The 19,196-nt window shown below is 40.9% G+C and overlaps 2 protein-coding genes across 2 annotated transcripts; one reads left to right on the top strand and one right to left on the bottom strand.

Moving 5' to 3' along the window:
- Positions 1-808: 808 nt before the first annotated feature.
- Positions 809-13,373, bottom strand: LOC107192152 (PHD finger protein rhinoceros-like). The gene is made up of 11 exons (XM_015581352.1): positions 12,996-13,373; positions 12,211-12,260; positions 11,618-12,132; positions 11,015-11,171; positions 10,439-10,591; positions 10,067-10,354; positions 9,743-9,916; positions 9,338-9,510; positions 9,030-9,153; positions 1,503-8,823; positions 809-993 (listed from the first exon to the last, which is right to left on the bottom strand). Exons 3-10 carry the CDS (start codon positions 12,073-12,075, stop codon positions 1,696-1,698), a joined length of 8,655 nt encoding a protein of 2,884 aa, XP_015436838.1. The 5' UTR covers positions 12,076-12,132; positions 12,211-12,260; positions 12,996-13,373; the 3' UTR covers positions 809-993; positions 1,503-1,695.
- Positions 13,374-15,485: 2,112 nt separating this feature from the next.
- Positions 15,486-16,665, top strand: LOC107192162 (NTF2-related export protein). The gene is made up of 4 exons (XM_015581364.1): positions 15,486-15,572; positions 15,647-15,733; positions 15,943-16,087; positions 16,167-16,665. The coding sequence occupies exons 1-4, from the start codon at positions 15,564-15,566 to the stop codon at positions 16,340-16,342; spliced, it is 417 nt and encodes a 138-aa protein (XP_015436850.1). The 5' UTR covers positions 15,486-15,563; the 3' UTR covers positions 16,343-16,665.
- The last annotated feature ends 2,531 nt before the right edge of the window (positions 16,666-19,196 follow it).

Below are 19,196 nucleotides of genomic sequence, written 5' to 3' on the forward strand. Positions count from 1 at the left end.
GTATATCTTAGAAGTTCCTATCACCTTGTTTCCTCTCACCAAAATGAACGTTTTCGGTCGCCGTGAGAAGGTGAAGTCTGTATAAAAGACGTTCGTTCGTAATGCCGAGAAATTAATAATGACTTCTTCCACATAATACAATTAAAACTGAAAACGAATGAAAAAAAAAGTCTGTAAACATTATCAGTAGCGCAGTATAAGCACAATTGTGTTTTCCTACAACTTCGTAAAATCTTGTTTGCAAAATAATAAAAGTTACCGTATTGTGGGCTTAGTGGGCACTGACGACATTTATAATTCCTCGATGTGTCCATCGTTTCCCATTTTAAGATATTCTTTCTTTTTTATTCAATCATCTGTAAGGCAGTTATGGTTCTTACTTTTAAATATTTCGAGTTCCAGATGGAACTTGCGGTACCCGGACAGATACAGTGGTTCACAAAAGTATTCAAATATTTATAATCGAATAATGTTATGTCAAATACGCGCGTGAACGTTATGTATGTTAAACTGTAGATTTCGAAATATCATTACAATCATGATAAAACGCAACCGATCGTCTACACATTGGCTAATTTTGATAAAATCTATTAACGTAACTAAAGTTCATTATACATATATTTAGCCCTAAATGTGGTCCAACTAAATGTTAACGTCTAACAGTGTAATAATTTATGTTATATTAACTATATTTCAATACCTTTCTGTCCTTCATTCGGAACATGCTTACAACAGGTATTTTATATCAGATTCTTTTCAAATCTTTCGTCGGTGTATTCCTGATGGGCTGAGTCTTATCGTTCTCGTAACATTTCAGAACCGTCGAGAATAACTTACATACCGAGTTACACTGGGTGGCTGTGAACCGTCGAATATTTTCGTGAATCACTGTGCTCAAATGACAAGAAACCAGAAGTTACTGGGTACCACCGCAACCGTTAATAATTTCGGACCTTTCTACGCAATTAATTTCTTGCCCAAGTACTGGATAATCTGTAAAACATAAAAATGGTAATTATCAATGATCTTCGTCGGTAATAAATAATTAAATCGATTGATATTAATCTTTCAAAAGAAAACACGTCTTATTGTTCTCCCACTAAACCGGCAGCGCCACATTGACTACAGAGTGTTCCAAAATTGGTGTTGCAACTTACAGGGTGATGATTTTATATATAAATGAGAAAATAATACAAAAATGAATGTAAATGTTTAACACACTTTCAGCAGCATTTCAAAATAACTCTCTATCAGAATCCATAATTGTAAATCCACAAAACTTCAGGTCCCTTCTTAATTTAAACACTGCATCATCTCAGTAATGGAACTTTTCAAAGAATACCCTATCCCATTTCACACAACTACCGGAACACTTATTTCCTCCTATACAGTCGCTCCAATTACAAAACACCCTGCACAAAGATCTACAGACTACAAAAAAAAAAAAAAAGAAGAATTAACTTAAATACTTTGGATCAGCCACTTATAAAAATAAACCGTACCTCATGGAACGCTTTTCTGTCTCTCTCTCCCTTTCTCTCTTCACCTTATCACGGCGACGCAACGCGTTCACATCGTTTTAGCAACCCGCGGTCATAATTGCATTTATCGAGTCCGTTTTCGACGGTAAAAAATCGAAATTAAACGAGCACCGTGTCCTCTTGCTCCGTTTTACTCCACGAGTATCATTAATTATCACCTAACTTGGCATCCCTGCGGTATAGTTGTCGCGGCAGGACACGCGGAGGAGTCTCTTTGCACGGTATTGCTATTGCTCTCCTCCTCTTCCTCTTCGTCGTCTTCCCTGGAGGATTCTCCGTCTTGATTCTTCACGGATGGATTCCTCCTGTTCACCGTCTCCTCGTTCGTCGTCGGCTCGGGACTCCGCGGTTTCACCGTCATTAAACTGGACTCCTCGCCGTGGACCGGCGAGCCCTTCAGCTCGTAACCCTCCTGGCAACGGGTTAATTTTAATCGGATCGGCGTCACCTTCGCCGAACGAACGTTCCTGGGCGCGCTTCCGCCGGTGTTCGGATCGGTGGGTTGTTTCTCCTCGATGGTCGCGGCCACCGCCGGATAAACCGGTTCGTCTTTCGCCGGTTCAGGGGGCGGTGGTCCCACCCGGCTGTCGGTCGGATGTCGTTCCTCCTCCTCCTCCTCTTCCTCGTCCGTGAGCGAGATCGGTAATTCATCGGGAGAATCGTTCCCTTTTCCCAAACGGATAATCAGCTTCGGTGGAGCAGTACCACCTTCCAGGATACGAACCCTGGCCTCTTTTCGACTGGACTGTCGTTTCTTTCGTTTACCGTTCTTGTCCTTCTTGCTCTTCTGCCGGAGTTTCTCGTCGTTATCAAAACCAGCCATGATCATCCGTCGGAATTTCATACTCTCTCTACGTAACTCCTCTATGCTCGGTGTGCTGCTTGGAATATTGCTCAGCCGTTTCTTTGGAGGTCTGATCCTGGTACGGTCGTCCTGGCCGGTTTCCTGGCCGCCGATTATACTGTTACCGATCTTGATCTTCAGTTTCGGCGGACCGCTGTTCGTGGTGGTAGTCGAGGTGGTCGTGGTCGTTGACCGTCCACAACTGCTCTGTCTACCTCGTCGACGATCGGCGTTCGCCGTTGGAGCGTTTCCACTGGAACCGGCTCCATTGGTGGCGCTGCCTCGTCGTCTTTCGACACCGCCTTCCTCTTCGTTCGCGTCCAGGAACCCGGCTGGTCGTTCTTTCCGCCTCTTCTTCTCCATGTTCGCGTCGACCACCGCCTTGTAGTCCTCTCTGGTCGGTATACTGGTCATCGAGGCGACCGCTTTTGGTATCGTGATCACCGTGCGATTAATCGGCGGCATGATGATCGGCGCGGACGTGGCTAGGTTCCCGCAGCCTGGCTCGTCCATGTTCATGTCCTGGGAACAGTATTGCCGTAGCAACTCCTTCTTTCGCATCCGTCTGAGATTCGACGTTCCCGATGCGACAGAAGCGCTGGTGGCCGCCGGTGCAATGATCACCGGTGCCTGTTGCGCCAACGGTGGTACCGACGAGGCGGGAACGTAATTCGCGTCCAGGAACGGACCTTTGATCTTCACCTTCAACTGGTTCCGCGAGTCCGTCAACGAGACCTTATTGGCGTCCGCATAACCGGACGACGAGGCGTCGATGCTCGCGTCGAAATTCGGCTTCGAACAGTCCTCCTGGCCCTGTTTACCGATCATCGCGGACCTAAGCTCCTTCTCCAGGTCCTCCTCGATGTCCGGAAGCGTGGGATCGCTGGTCGATACGCTGGTGAACGTGCCCAGGAAATGATTCTCGTAGCTCTGACCGTGCAACGTGGAAGAGCTGGACGCGTCCAGAGTGGAATTGTACGTTCTCATGTCGACGGGACCAGGGAGCAACGGTAGGACGGCATCGAAGCTTTGTCCGGCATTCGACTCGTTGGACACGATCGCGGAGTCTTCGTGACCTGGTGAACAGGAGAGCCTTCTGTCCTCCAGGTACTTCCGGCCGACACCGGGACTGAGTCTCGACTGGACGCTTTCGGAGGCCACGACAGTCGAGTCTCTCCTTTCGACGCCAGCGGACGCGGCGTCCGTCGACTTCTTTCGTTCTCTCATGGTGCGTAAATCAGCGATGTTCGCCTCGCTGGTGGAGTCTTCGTCCGAGTCGAAATCGTAAACCGTTCCGACCAGCTTGTTCTGGATAGAGTCGTCGTGTTGACTGACACTCACGCCAGAGACCAACGACAAGACGGTGTTTTGAGCCCTACCTCGTCCTCTGCCTCGTCCACGACCACGACCTCGGTGGTAGCCGGAATGCTGAGCCGAGCTCTTTGCCCCTCTGCCCCGTCCCCTTGATCCAGGAACAGCTCTCTGAGCCTCTTGTCGGGGAGACTTGCCCGGTGATTTACCCTGCAACGAGGTAACTCTGGCGGATGTTCTGGTGGGCTTCGAGGGTGACTTCTTCCCGGAGTGTTGGATCTTGGTGTCCGTTAAAGCTTCCGGTATGGTCTCGACGACAGGCTCGACCACGTGGCTGTCAGGAGTTATAGTGTTCAAGAAGTTTATGGGCAATGATGGTGTCTCGGTGACCTGTGTCTGTTGCTGAGTCCTGTCGATGGTTTCAGCGGGTGGTGGTATTTGTGGAGGCGGAGGCAGCGGCGGCGGTGGCGGCGGCGGTGTGGCTATTTTAGTGGGCGAGACCATCGCTGCGGTGAGCGCCATATTGTGCGAGGAAGACGTGAACGCTGCGGTGCAGGGCGAGGCTTGTAAGTTCAGTGAGTCCTCCAGAGGCTTCACGTGCGGCAACAGAGACTGGGCCGCTGGAAATGCGGCGCCAAAGGCCGGAGGAAAGAGAGCCGTTCCGGGAGATGGGTATGGCAACGAGGCAGCGCAAGACTGAGGCGGAAACAGGGACACTGGGCCGGTGCCGTAATTCGAGTCTGTGTAATATGTTTGTTCCATCGAGCACGGCGGAAATGGAATTCCCGGGACGTTCTTGTACGGTGGAATAGAATGATCCTCGGCGGACGAAGCGGACGTGATCGATGAAGATGTGGATCTACGAGAGGGCAAGACTTGACTCTCTGCCCATCTGGTATCGGGTCGGCCATTAACGTCGTTGTACGGTGAATTTTGATCGTATTCTTGATGTCTAACGACATCGTCCTCCTTTTCCAATGCTCTGTCCATCATCTCCGCGGCCTGATCGTCTTCGGACGCCGGTAATCCTATTAAGTGTCTGTTCACCATCTCCATAGGATTCTCCTCGGGTATCTGTTGATCCAGTAACGATCTCTCGTGCGCCTCACGCTGGCCGTGGAGTAGAGTGTGCGGCTGCTGAAGAAGATATTGCTCTTGAATAGTGGCCGCGTTCAGGTGAGAACGTGCCAGTGTTTCGGTCTCTTGAAGAGTTTCATTAGGGAACTGATGATTGCCGTATCGATGATTCTGCGTTTCCATTAAAGCGTTCAGGTGTTGGACGTCAGCGGGCTCGAAGTTGTTTATGCTCGGTGGCACCCATCTCTCGTCCGTTTCCGCACGGTCGAGCTTCGAACGTTCCACCAGGCTGACTTTGTTCGTCTCTCGGTCCTCTTCGTAGGCTGTATACCTGTCGTTGTTACTCGGATAACACGTTTTCCTCTTCTCGTCTATAGTGTCCTTACAGCTACCAGGACGGACGTCGTTAACAGCTATCTCTTTTTCAGACATTTCAACGTTATTCTTCACTTCCAAGACTGGTGGTGATTCCGTGGACTCGATAATCTTCATCTCCTTCTCTGGATGCTGATTCAATTGCAGATGCAGCTGCGACTGCTGCTGTTGGTGTTGCGGTGGCTGCAGTGGTTGTTGCTCGAACGTCTTCTCCACTGGTGGTTCTTCCTTCTTTATCTCGCCGTCTACAGGTACTGCCTCTAATTCAAACTGACTAGAATTTGACTTCTTCGAGAGCTCCATACGCAGCTTCTCCACGAGATGGAGGGTCTCCCTTGCGCTATCCTCTTTCGAGTCTTCCTTGAACCATAGGTCGTTGTTGAAAGAGAAGCTTAATGGCGCTGATCGCTCCTCCGGGTCTCTGGAGATACCGAATCCATCCTCGTTCACCATCTCCTCGGTCAACATGTCCTGATCGAAGTCGAACAATTCGGAAACGCTCGGATCTTTGCCGTGTTGCGGTGAGAAGATCGATCGGTTTCCAGATTTCCGTCTCTTCTGATGATCTTTCTCTATGATCTCAATCTTTTCCGAAACAATCTTAACAGTATCTTCTTCCGGCATGTCTTTTTGAAGATTCACTTCCACAGGAACGATGAGTTCTGTAGTTGGTGGTTCGATAATGTTCTCCAAGGTTCTTTCAGACTTCCTTCCAGACGATATCTTTTCCGGTTGCAATACCTCCACAACATCCTTCTTAATGGAGTCTTCCACTAGTTGCTCTTCCGGTTTCGGTTTCTCAATCATTGTCTCGGTTTCATTAATATGATTTTTGCGATCTTCGTTCTTGATACTTTCCTTTACTTGTTGAGGTTCTTCGATGCTTTCCATTTCCTCTTTCTCCTCCTCGACCGGCTTCTCGAGCTTCACCTCTGAATTCTTGCTCTTCGATATCTTATCTAGATGTTCCCGTTTCTCTAATAATTTGTCCAAACCACGCAGCGATTTCTTAGGACTGTCCCTCTCAGCTCTACGTTGCTTCATTTCTTCCTCTAGTGTGTTCACTGCCTCTTTGCTGCCTCCGAGCTTCTTAACTTTCTTTTCGTCGATCTTCGAGTAGCTCTCTGTGATTTCATTAGCCTTTTCTTGTTCCACAACTTTCGGTTCTTCTTTTCTACTGTCTTCTTCGTCTTTCTTTTCGATTTCTTTGATTTGTTTCTCGCTCACCCGTTTCTCCGACTTTTTAATCGTTTCTTTCTTTTCGTCCTTGGTGGCAGGCTCGTTTGGTTTTCGCTTTCTGCCCTCCGTTTTAACCTTGTTGTCCTCCTTTCGGGGCAGGGGCTGCTGCTTGACAGTCTGACCAGACTTTTTGGCAGGCCTGGGCCCAGAAACACTTCTTGGCCCATCATGATCTCCAGACCCACCGAACAGATCCTCATTAGTCCCCGTTCCTGCTGTAAGTTGTTGCTTCTTGTTGTCTCTTTGATCCTGCCTCTTTGCCTCCTGTTGTGGCTGTTGTGGTTGTTGTTCCTTGGAGGTTCTACGCCATTCCTCTCTCTCAGTAGGCGGCTGAAACTCTGGTCCCCGCCGCCCGTCGGAAGTTTTAAGCTTCTTCTCGGGCAGCTTCTTGAGTTTCCGCCCTGAGACTGGCTTACTTTCAGGTTCTCGTTCTGGCGAAACCTTAGCAGATTGTGGTTTCCTATTCGCCGTATTCGTAGTCGTTGTAATTTTACTCTTTGTCTTGTTTCCGGCATCGCTTTCCGAGGAAGTGGTGGAAGAAGAAGCATCCTTGAGATCATTCGAGAGTCTTCGACGGCCAGGACTCTCAGAATCACTGCTACTTTCTGTGGAACTGCTGCAACTGTTACTACTACTGCTACTGTCGCTATTACTGGAAAGCGCTGACTTCCTTTCACTAGGTTTCCGTGGTCTTCTCGACCGATTATCCTTGGAAAGCACTTCTTCCTTCCTCGAAGATGACTCTTCCTTCTTCGAAGACAAGTCTTCTTTTCTAGAAACTTCTTCTTTTCTGGATGAAGAGGAGGATGACGAAGAAGAGGACGAAGAAGACGACGAAGAGGACGAAGAAGAGGACGACGAAGAGGACGATGAGGAGGATGTTTCCTCCTTTCTCGAAGGTAAGTCTTCTTTTCTAGACGACGAAGAATCGTCTTTCCTAGGTTCCTTCCGTTTGCTACTCTCAGGAGATTCCTTTTTCCTTCCATCAAGTGTTTCTTGTTCCATCTGCTGTTGCGCAGGTTTGGTGCCCATGCCACTCTTTATATGTTCAGCAGCCTTCTTTGCTGCTTGCCTCTGCGGCACATATGCCAAGATTTCGGTTCCATCGCCAAATTCTTTATCAAAATCGTAGACGTCGTTATTCTTGACCTCCTTCGAAGGTTTACTTTCTTTCTGCTTCTTGCTAGGACTCTTCTCCTTCTGTGGTTTAGAAGAGGAACACTTGGGTATCTCCTCCACGGGAGATTTCACGGTTTCCGGTATAACCTCGGGCACCGGGTTGTCCTTCTTATTCTGTTGCGTGCGCTGCATGTTCTCCGAGGCCTTCTTTGCCGCTTGTCGTTGAGGCACTATTAACGCCGAGGGTATGTACTCTTTCTTTTTGGTGTTGATTTTGCTCTGATTTTCTTTGTTTTTCGTTCCAGTATTATGATACGTGGACTCTGTGTGTCTGGGGTCTTTACTGAAGCTCTTTTGTGAATTCTTCGACAAATTCGCCGCGGAGAATTCTTTAACTGCTGCTTTAGTGATCAAGACTGCCGAATGAGACGTGTGCTCCTGAGAGTCTGAATCAGTGTCCGAATAAATAGCCGACGCAGTAAGGTGTTTCGTCGTTCCGGCACTTAAAGGCAGTAGTTCGTCACTTTCACTACCGGAAGCGCTTCCTAATTCCTTTTCCATATGCTGAAGCGTGTGCGATCTACTATTAACAAGCTTCTCGTTCTCGTTGTTCTCTTTGAGCAACTTGTCCACCTGCTGACTACTCTTCTTCGTCTTTCTCCGAGGCAGCTTCGTTTTCGTCGAAACACTGGTTTCCTCTTCCGTGCTCGATTCAGTCTCCAGCTTAAGCTCCTTCTTTTCCGATGTTTTCGCTTTCGTCGCGTCCGTCTCGCTGCTGCTAACAGACGACAGATCACTGCCATAGAGGTTCTTTCTTCGGACGGAGCCATTGAAATACAACTTTTTACTAGAGGCACCATTGAAGTCTTGTTGCTGCTGCTGCGACTGCGGCTGCGACTGTTGCTGTTGTGTTTTCTTGTCATCGCTAGTCGGTGATTCTATTCCAGCGATTCTGGCGACGATTGTATCGAAGTCGTGAGTATGATCCTCGGAATCGGGATGGGAATAAAGACGATCGTAAATCGAGGGCCCGTGATTAGCTTCCATTACTGCGGCCGCCGCAGCCTGTGGTAATGGAGGACCGGACATCACCAATGCCTGCTTGTGGAACGTCTGTTCCCGTAATCTGAGGAAAGACCGACAGAGCTTCTCTCTTCTGCCCACCATATAACAGAGATTTCGAACTCTCTCCAGATCCTGGCGTAACTGAACAAAGGTCCTCATCTTCTCGAGATCAGCTGCTTGGCCCTGATTGCGAGAACCACTTCCGGAAAGCTCTCCGCAGCGAGGTGCTAACAGCGGTTTGTTGTGACCAGCCTAAAGAATTAAAATAATCATCCATTTTAATGTGTTTTACTTTAGTAACGATTGAAACGAAAATTGGTAATAAATATAATTAAAACTTAGAGGTTTGTTCGATTTAACTTAAATAATAATACAAATACACTACATTAGAAAAAGAGTAATAAAGTGATAAAAAATAACCTTTCCAATCCAATATCATCTATTCAAAAGCTACTTACTCTTCTTTTAAGTTTCCAGTAATTATAAATGTAGATAATGCCTTCAGGATCCACATCCAACTGCTGGGAAGCAATATCCTTGAAACTCACGTGCTTGTCAAATTCTGCCTCGATTTCTTGCAATCTAATAGAAAAGAAATGTATACATATATGCGATGTTTTGTATTGTAAATGAAGAACTTTTATTGAAAAATGAGTTATAAACAGCAAAATGAATTTTTCTACTTAATTATTAAATGGATGTATAAGAGGAATACATAGTAAGTAATGAGAAATATTGAAGACAATACGATAACTAAAATGCGTACTTTGCAGCGCGTGCTTGATTCTTTTCCTCGGAAGTCATGTCTTTCCTCTTACGTCTTCTAGATTCTGCATCCTCAGAATCTGATCCTGCTTTGTCAGCTCCGCTTCCTATACTGCCTCCTGCCCCTTGAACTTTATCTTTCGTATTCGTTCTACTATGTTTCTGGCAGTAAGACTGTAAATTAAACATTCACATTTGCTTTTTAAAAAAAACTTCCAAATTGAATAACTTTACGTATCGAAATTGTGCAGATTTACGATCTAGTATTCTTTTTTAATTTACATTTTAATATTATTCCCACAATAAAATTATAAGTATATTTTCCGTATTTCCGTTATGAGACATACTTATAATTAAAAAAAAAAGTATTCAATTATTCTCTTATAATGTTGCAAGTTTAAAGTACCCTTAATTTCACTCCGTCATCGGCCATTTCATCCTCGATGATTGCCTTCATCTCCAAGCCGTATTTGAAGGCACACGTCACGTGGTAAGCTGTCTTGCACGTCTTTATGCTGCACTGGATACAAGCACCGACCCTTTCTCGACATAGCACACATATCAGAGCCCAACGACTTTGCTGTAATCAAAGTTCGATGGTGATAATACTAATATGTAAATTTTATTTTCTAAATAACGACTAATATAATACATATATATCTTTTTTCATAAAAGAGAGATACCTATTCCTTACAAGCTTATAAATATACGCAAAATAGATTTTATGTACCGGAATACTGGATATTTTAGTGATAGGTTCCATTCTTTCGACACAGCCAATGCTGACTTCTGGGATCCATAAAGCACAAGAGACATGTGCCCATTTTTGGCCACTTCGAGTACACTTCATAGCACCACCTTTGTTAGGACAAAGAACACAATCTGGTCGTTGACTTAGAGAACAAGTTCTGCATAACCAGGAACCATCTGGTATCGAGGTGATTCCGTAACATGCTTGATGCACACATATGTTGCAACAGTCACAGAATACCATTTCATTTCCTTCCTCGGAATCGGGCTAATGGTAAATTAAACGAAACCACACATTATGGAACAGACCTTTTGATAAATATGTTCGTAATATTATTGAAAAATCACTCACAGATCTGCAGACATCACATATTACATTTTCATCGTATTCAATGCCGAGACCTTCCTCATTCTTCACAATAGTCTGTATTCTTTCCCAACAACGAACTTCCAGTTCTTCTATCACGCGTTCCAGTTGCGTCTCTGTGATTGGCAATTGACCGGCCTAAAATATCAACGATCAACGTCAGGGAGTATTGTTTCAAATTCACTTTTGAAATACTGTTGTAACATGTTCACTTTATACTTATATTACAAGATATGAAATAAAGTTGAGCTTATGTAACATGTACACTTTATACAAATTTTGCTGTATTAAAAAATCTATATGTGCATAATGCAAATAGAATAATTTAAAGTACCATTTATATGATAATACTACAATTGTTTAAAGTTTTAACTATACATCAATAATTTGCAATAAATTGAAATATCTTTCATTATGAATAATAGTTAATCAAGATGAAGATATGAAGTACAATGAAAAATAAACAAAGAAGGGCAAAGCTAGATTACTTGCTCATTGTGTTATACATTTCTCATTATGACTGTATTTTCAAAAGTAGTTTGCTAAAACTACAGTTTGTACCTGTGCACGTTCGCCATTTAGTACATCCAACCAAGCAATATCAGTGTCATCAAGGTCATAAGCACAAGCTTTCTCAGCTCGTGCTGGTGTTGTACTTAAATGATGATCTTCAGAGTTGAAGTAGTCGTCACGAGATATCCTTACGAATTTCTTAGGTCTATGAAAGCATTGTTATCAAAGAAACTTATTAAAACTAGATTACAAAATAATACTTTCTGTGTAGTCATGATTAGAACAAGCTTAATTTGAACATATTCATCTTTTTCATAAAATATATACTTTATGTGCAGAATGGAACTTTAAAATATTTTATGAAATAGTGATACATGTTCAGCAAAAAATACATGGTTCTATAAAATTGTATGCTCCATAAAAGTGTAAACCAATTGAAGTTCCACTACTGACCTACTTTTTACACCATACTAAATATCAATTTATGATCAATACAAACATACGGTTTTAATTTTTAATTGGAATAAAGTGAATTCTTCCTAATAAAAAAAACCACTGTTTAAGACTTTCTTAGTCAATTTAAACTCTTCAGAGTTACAGTTTACTTGAAGTAACATCAGAAAAATATAAATTTCATAAAAAAAAGCTTACAGTTTAAACTCATTTTGCTGTTTTACAGGTGCTGCCTGGGTGATAGTAACTGTAGGTTCAGGAAGGGAGTCTGGGTTCACAGGTACTTGTACACCTCTCTCCCATTCTTGCTTCCACTGATCGGTAATGACCCAATACTCATTGGGACTTAATGGTTCACTGTCAGGTAATTTCATTGCGCTGATCAAATCTTTACGAAATAATTCTGCTGGAGCCTCAGCAGAGGAGCGATTGTATATACTAGAGATTTTGATGTCACTAAGAGGTCTGGGGGTCCAGGATGCCCCTCCTTGACTGGACGACGCCATCGTCTCCTCCTCTTCTGAGGGCCCCATGGCAACTGCCAGCGACGACGAACCCGTCGCTGGACCCAGCCTACATTTGCGCCTTTTGATCGCGCCTGGGCAAGACGCCAAATCATTGTCGTTTCTGTTTATTCGTTTGCCTCGCTGTGCCATTCTACTATACCAAGTAAGCTAGCGGTACGTGGCACGTGCAGGTGAGCCGCGCACACCCTGGAAAATTGTATTAGTTTTAGTCAAGCAAATAAAAATAATGAAATCAGAAAATAAAATATTGATTTGATTACTCACTACATAGTCGTCCATGTATTTATTATCTAGAAAGCGGATTCCTCTTGGAGCTGTAACAAAAAGGAACACAATTGTAAGTTTGTCCTCCTTTAAAACAAAACAGAGGTTTGATTCAAAGCTTATTCACAGAAATAAGAAATTAGTCTTGTTGCTATTAGTGATTTCCTATGTACACTTGATAATTTCTTAAAAATAATGATATACTTGTAATACATTATGTTATTTCAATAAAAATATTACACAAAATAAAGTTTCAATGCTAAGAGATAATATATAGAATACACTAAGTTAAAGTGACAACAAATCATTGTACATACGTAAAATTTTACATTCCATGTCAAATAAATATAAATCAATAACCAGTTGCAAGGAACAAGTGAAAAATAGCGAATGAAATGAATGAAAATGGAATATAAACACAATGTTGATGTATAGTGTTGAACGCACAGAAAAAAATAACAGGTGGAATGTAACTACTCGATTTTGTTTCGCACAATGCACTCTGAACCAATGTCTTCAAAACTAATTGAAGATACTGCTATACAGTACAGAAAACTAAAACGTACATTGCAACTGGTATTACACAGAGATCACAAGCGTAAGACACAAAGCATTCATTCGCAAGGTGATTCTACAAAGGTACCACTCTGATGGACAGGTATTCAGTAACACAGATTCACAATTGAGAGAACTGGCGCACAATAAAGTGTATTGTGTAAGAATTCTAACGACGCAAAAGTTGTTTGATAACATAAAAATCGGACAAAAGGGCTGATGGTATGAACCGATTGTATTGCAGGGGGTCTGCGGCCGTTGATCCTCGATGGCCGCCGCGGAGAGGTTATAAATGGGCCAGTCCAGCAGGAAGAGTTAGAATTCGAACGAAACTGTTTGTCCGTGACGCTATAAGGCCCCGAGCGGTTGCAAAAGCGCGAGGATCTCCGAGAAACTGGTCGCCGTGGCGGGTGGCATGTAAACATTGCGACGGAGTTACTCCGCGGCGACGCTCGAGCGGCGCCGAGGCTCGGCCGTGGAGGATCGCCGTAAGAGTTTTGATGACTCGACACGTGGAAGTCGAGGCTTGCGGTTGAGAATAGACGTTTAGAAGAAGATCGGGCGGAGAGTCGAAAATGCTCACGGGTCCATTGGGCTGGTGGTGCTCCTGCTGGCCGACAACATTGACAATACAGATGGCGACAGGCTCGACTCGCACACGAACCTCGGCACACAGGTATACACATCTGACCGCGCACGTATGTGTGTGAATTCGAATGCACATGCACACGAGTGTAAGGAAGTGTACGCACACGCGACGTGAATACACAGGTGCGCCGCGAACGTGAATAGGAACACACAGGCACACGGTGTGGATACGAACACGCGAGCACAAGTTCGACACGCACACGCGACATGGAACACGCACGCGCGCGCGCAAGAGAGAGCCAGACGTAGAAGAGCGAAGAGCGAGAGAGAGAGAAAGGTAGAGAGAAAAAGATAGAGATGGTCGGAAGGCAGTAAATGCCTTATTATTGATCTAGAGACGGAGAGGGTGATTTCGCGCGCGATGATGCACGTGACGAATAATAGCCGGTACGTCTGATCGTCAAGGATCGAATTATTCTTCGATCGGTAGCTCCGAGATGGCAGTAGTCCGAGTACGCCTCTGTCACGGCAGCCTAACCAAGATGTCCTCATTAGCGATTCGAGTCGCAGCCGCGACTAGCTCGGTTTTACTCACTTCGTGGGCCGAGGGCTCCTGTCGAGCTCGCTCGACGCCCTCAAATAGCCGCCGTAAGGACACCCGATGGCTTTCTTCCTCGCGCGGTGCACCGAATCGATATTATATTTACATTAATGTGGATACTGCTGTTTGGCGCCATCATGCCTAAAAAAATAACTGTCTGAGCGCGGAGTCACGTGACCTCGCGAGAACACGGCGAGATCTCGCGATCGCTGTTATCCACTGGCCACCAGCGGCTCTGGAAACGGAGCAGAATGAAAACCTCTGGTAATTTCACTATACGTGGGATTATAATTGAATTTGCTTCTAGTTGTCTAAATTTCAAGAAAAGTGAACAGAAATGGTAATTTGACGATATAATTGAATTATTTCATTATATAACATATGATTGCTTAGGACTTCTTTAAGTACAATGCGCACCTGTATTATTTATTTTTATCGGTCATTACTTGTAATAATTTTCTCCTGCGTCAGAACTAAGAAGCAGAAAATAAAGTAAAAATTATGTTTACTATATGATAGAGAAAATGTTCTGAATTGGATACCCACCTTAATATCCTACAGACGTAGGCGCGACTTTTAAATTAGATCGAACTAAGATGTTTATATTATAGTTATGCATCATAACTAAGAAACAGAAAACAGAAATTAGATTCCTGGAAAATTCATCAATATTTATAATATAAATCAACACTAAAATTATGTTTTGTGCGATAAATAACTAGCATTATCTGGGACTTTTGTTGAGAATTTGAATACGTTCTGAATCATGAAGTAACTGAAGACATTACAAACTTCTGCAACTCAAGTTTCACACTTAATTTGCGCTCTCTTATGAGAGTTACTTGTACTAATTAATCATAAATGGCAAAAAGTATAGAGTCAATTTTCGCAACAAATTGTATAAATTTGAATATCAGATTTTAAATCCTCAATAAATATTTTTATAAAATACTTTAGTTGGGCTTGAAAATTTCGTAACAGTTAAAGACACATTTATTTCTACCTCATTTCTGGAAAGATGTTTGATGCTTTATCTAGATGCTTTTAAATCTATGATTAAAAGAACTCACGCATCGATATGCAATGTGATTCAAAGATTTGGTAAACGTTCTAATAAGAAAGATATATTTTTTTAATTAGTAACAATATAATCATAGATGAAAAATAATTTTATTAATTTTTTTCATACTGTCATATAAAGAGATACAAAATATAACAATTTTATTTAACTTAACTATTTTTGGACAGCCCAAATTTCAGTAAAAACTGATGTCAAGATTTTTCATCAAGTATTTAAATAAGAAAAAATGTAATCACATGATTTTAATTTTAGTCTCTTAGTGATAAATTGCAATGTTTTTGAAATTCTGTTGTTCAGAAGATACGAAAACAATTTGCTTTCTGTACTCATTTAGTTAATACTACTTTGAAATATATAAACTGTTAATTCTAATAAAAAATCAGTCATGATAACCAGTTGTTATTCTTGTATTTTCATTACGAAAAATTTATTCACTTTGCAGGGGTTATGTTTTCGTTTCTCGTAACACTATAGTGAAGAAAATACATTTAAGCTTTATAAACCTGGTTTAATCAGTAGTTATGAAAAATGGAGCAGGTATATTAAAGAATATTATTTTGCCTACAATAAAGGAACATTGTACACGGTAATTAATGTTTATTGTTTCGTAGGATTTAAAAAGTAAGATTGATGAAGCTTGCCGTACAGCTGAAGAATTTACAAAGCTTTATTATGAAAGTATAGACAAACGTAGATACGTAAGTGCTTTAATATTAAATAATGTTTAAAATTACTGTTCTGAGAAAGTAAATTTATAGTATATCTATATTATTATATAATTTATATTTATATATACAGATTGTTGTGTTAATTAATGAATGAATGAGCTATTCAGAAAAATCTAATTCATCATGAACAGGATTAAGCAATTGGAAGTAATAAATAAATAATCTGAAATTATGTTTAGCTTATATCAAGGTTATATCTGGATACGGGAACTTTAATTTGGAATGGAAATGGTATTGATGGTAAAGATAATATACAGAAATTTTGGACAGAGTTGCCACCTTCAGAGCATAATGTGTTTACCTTAGATGCTCAACCAATAACAGGTAAATTTTGATCCTAGGAAGTACAATACATTGTTTGTTAAACAAGTTTTGTAATGTATATCACTGTATGCATGTATAGGTCCTGAAGTGGCAAATCAACTGACATTCCTTGTGAAAGTTGGTGGACATGTAAAGTATGATGATGAAACAACAAAACCATTCAACCAAAGTTTCCTAATTACAGCAATGGGGGATAAGTGGAAAATTGTAAGCGATTGTTTTCGAGTACAAGAAATAGCAGATAATATGAGTTAGAACATAAAATAAGAATGCACGAAAATTTGTCAAAGAACTGTTTGATTCAATATTCCTTTTTATTTCTATCGTCGGTCTTATATCAATGTATAAAGCGATATTAAAATTTTCGTATTAGTGAATCAGTACGTTGGTCGATCATTTAGGAATAACTTTACACGAGAAAGAACTAAAAATAAATATAGATATAAATACTTAGACATAAATGTTACTATGATACATATCGTATAAAACATCGATTTCATATCCTTTGATGGCTCATCAACTTAAACATCCACTGATTAGTCAGATTCTAAGAAATTCTAGGTATAAAGCTTTTTGATTGAAACATCAGTCAATCTATAGTTTCTGATATTCTTTGATAAATCCTATAAATATTGCCTGTAATTACTTAAATTTTGAAGAAATCACACATCAAATTTTCTATTCGTATCAACTGCATTCTAGTTTATACTAATAACTATTCTTAAGGACTAAAATAATTAAACAAGATTTTATAGTTACATACAACATACAGTTTTTAGATTAAAAAATTCACAGTTTGCTGTCTGCCTACAATAGATAAAACAGTCTTCGTAATACATGATCCTTGATTTAATAAGAATCAAAAATATTTAAAACATGAAAATTATATATAATTAGGCTAACAATCCCCTACAATGTTATGGTACGAATATTAAATTATGCGATGGTATGTGTGATTTCTTTAAAATGATTACGTATTTACACATAATATTTCATTGAATACTTTTATGTGACTAACTAAAAATTGATGAAACTCCCAGTCAAAAATCTATACACCTAGGACTTCTCGTCTCTCAATGATTCGTTCGTACGATCGCTCAGGTTATTCCTTTCCTTCCACCCTCTCTCCCTCCTTTTTCCCTCTTTTTTCTTTGACGATACAGATAAGTCGATCGGTGTATCACAGGTACAAACGATTCAACACAAACCGAGTAATTGGACCGAAAAAGGGGAAATCCTGGTTCGCATAATTAGCATTGTTGATCGATGTATTCTAGGAGCCATAACGTAGGCAGTATTACAAGAAGAAACGGCTTGATTGGCGAATAGAGTAGTATTTCATTCTCGTTGCGTATGTCTTACTTTTACGTGGCTGAATAAAAGAAATTAAAGACTCCGGAATCTGTCCATGGAAGACTATAAAAACACAATGCTGTTACGTTTAACAGCTCGAAATGCACCGTGATCTCATAATAAAATACACTATTAATGAATCTCAATTCGTTTAAAATCTTTGAAATCAGACGAATGAAATATGTTACAGTCAAACTGTAGAAATTAAAATCTATATTAAAAACAATTTGTGCACTGTTAAAATTGATGAATGCAATTGCATTATCATTAAAAGTGAATAAGTGAAAAAAAAAAGTATAAATTAACGAATAACTTTTAAAATCTTCGAAAAATATCCGGATTTTTCATCAGCAGTTCTGGAAGGACGTCTACGTGATGGTGCAGACAAAATAAAATGCTTCAAAATTGGATTAATTACATCCGCTGATTTACGTAAATGTACAGTAGAACTTCGAGGTTCTTCGACCATATAATAAATTCGATTTTTGATTCTTCAAATGCTTGATCGAACTTTTGATTAACGAGTATTAAGTATTTTACTTCGATAATTTCTATCGTGATTCAAGAAGATTTTAAGGTTTTGCCCGCTTAGTACGATTACCGCGTCAAAAATATTAATCAGAACAAATACTTGATATAAATCGCTTTTGCAATACAGTATGAAATAGATAACAATTGAAACATAATTAAAAAGGGATTGACAATTGCGTCTGATCAATCGATAAGTTCATCAACGTAGCGACATTCTTCTGAATAGTTTGTGTAATCGAGGTCTTACTGTACTGTTTAAGCATACCTGTTATTCGACTTACTCTATACAAATACAAAAATTGTTACATCCTCTCACGCATTTAAAATGGCTTATTCGGTTAAAAGTTTCGCACTTATGATTTATAATATAGCCTATGATTTTGCGTACGATATTACGAAGCACGGCGCAAGAAAGTCCGATGAAAGAACACCGAGACGTTTTTTTTTACTCGACAACTATAATCACCACATTTATTGTATAGCGGACGAGTTTAATGATTCACGTAGAACTTCATTTATGCAGACGAAATATTGGATCGACGTAAAAGTAATAACATGTAATTTGACAAAGTAAGTGTGACTTGACATTGTACAAAAAGTACGTTTTTCTGTTGCCCATATACTATATGTATACACATAATATTTATTCGTTTTTGATGAACTGCGATTGCTCATCGTTTTAATACAAGTTTAAAACTATCGTTAAAAAGATTTAAGGAACCAGTACGTTTGATCCTTATTTACTTATCGTACGTCTAGTTACACACATTACTGTTGAGAATAACTATTTGTTCATTGAAAAACATAATTGATAAAAAATATCAGTGGATTATGTTTTGACTCATCAGACCGTTCTTTGCTTTGATATCAACCAAGTAATAACAATATTTCTAAACTCGAACAAAAATGACTAATCGCAGTCTATAATAAGAAATGTGTCGATGGAAAATTGAATTATTTTTCATGTATAATTCAGTGTCTACTTTTATATCCTTTTTTATTTTTATTACTTTTCCATCAAACCGATATTAACTGAGGCCGTGTTCGGCTCGAGGCCTTCCTCTTAAGCATTCTTGGCTTCGTGTATTCTCCGCCATTCTAATTCAGACTCCATATAAGTCATCTCCAGGGAAAGTATTGTAAACGAACTTCGAAGTTCGACACAGGAGAAACATGTTGAAAGGATCCTAACCGAAATGGGTTAACAAATTCATGGAAGTATAGT

The sequence above is a fragment of the Dufourea novaeangliae genome, unplaced genomic scaffold (assembly GCF_001272555.1).
Source record: "Dufourea novaeangliae isolate 0120121106 unplaced genomic scaffold, ASM127255v1 scaffold322, whole genome shotgun sequence".
Taxonomy (NCBI): Eukaryota; Metazoa; Arthropoda; class Insecta; order Hymenoptera; family Halictidae; genus Dufourea; species Dufourea novaeangliae.

Excerpts from the sequence above, each read along its gene's own strand:
- LOC107192162 (XM_015581364.1), top strand. Across the intron at positions 15,734-15,942 it reads GTATAGACAAACGTAGATAC|CTTATATCAAGGTTATATCT; the intron begins GTAAGTGCTTTA and ends AATTATGTTTAG. Across the intron at positions 16,088-16,166 it reads AGATGCTCAACCAATAACAG|GTCCTGAAGTGGCAAATCAA; the intron begins GTAAATTTTGAT and ends ATGCATGTATAG.
- LOC107192152 (XM_015581352.1), bottom strand. The coding sequence starts at position 12,075 with ATGGCACAGCGAGGCAAACGAATAAACAGAAACGACAATGATTTGGCG. Across the intron at positions 10,592-11,014 it reads TAAATGGCGAACGTGCACAG|GCCGGTCAATTGCCAATCAC; the intron begins GTACAAACTGTA and ends TTGATATTTTAG. Across the intron at positions 9,511-9,742 it reads ATGACGGAGTGAAATTAAGG|TCTTACTGCCAGAAACATAG; the intron begins GTACTTTAAACT and ends TTTAATTTACAG.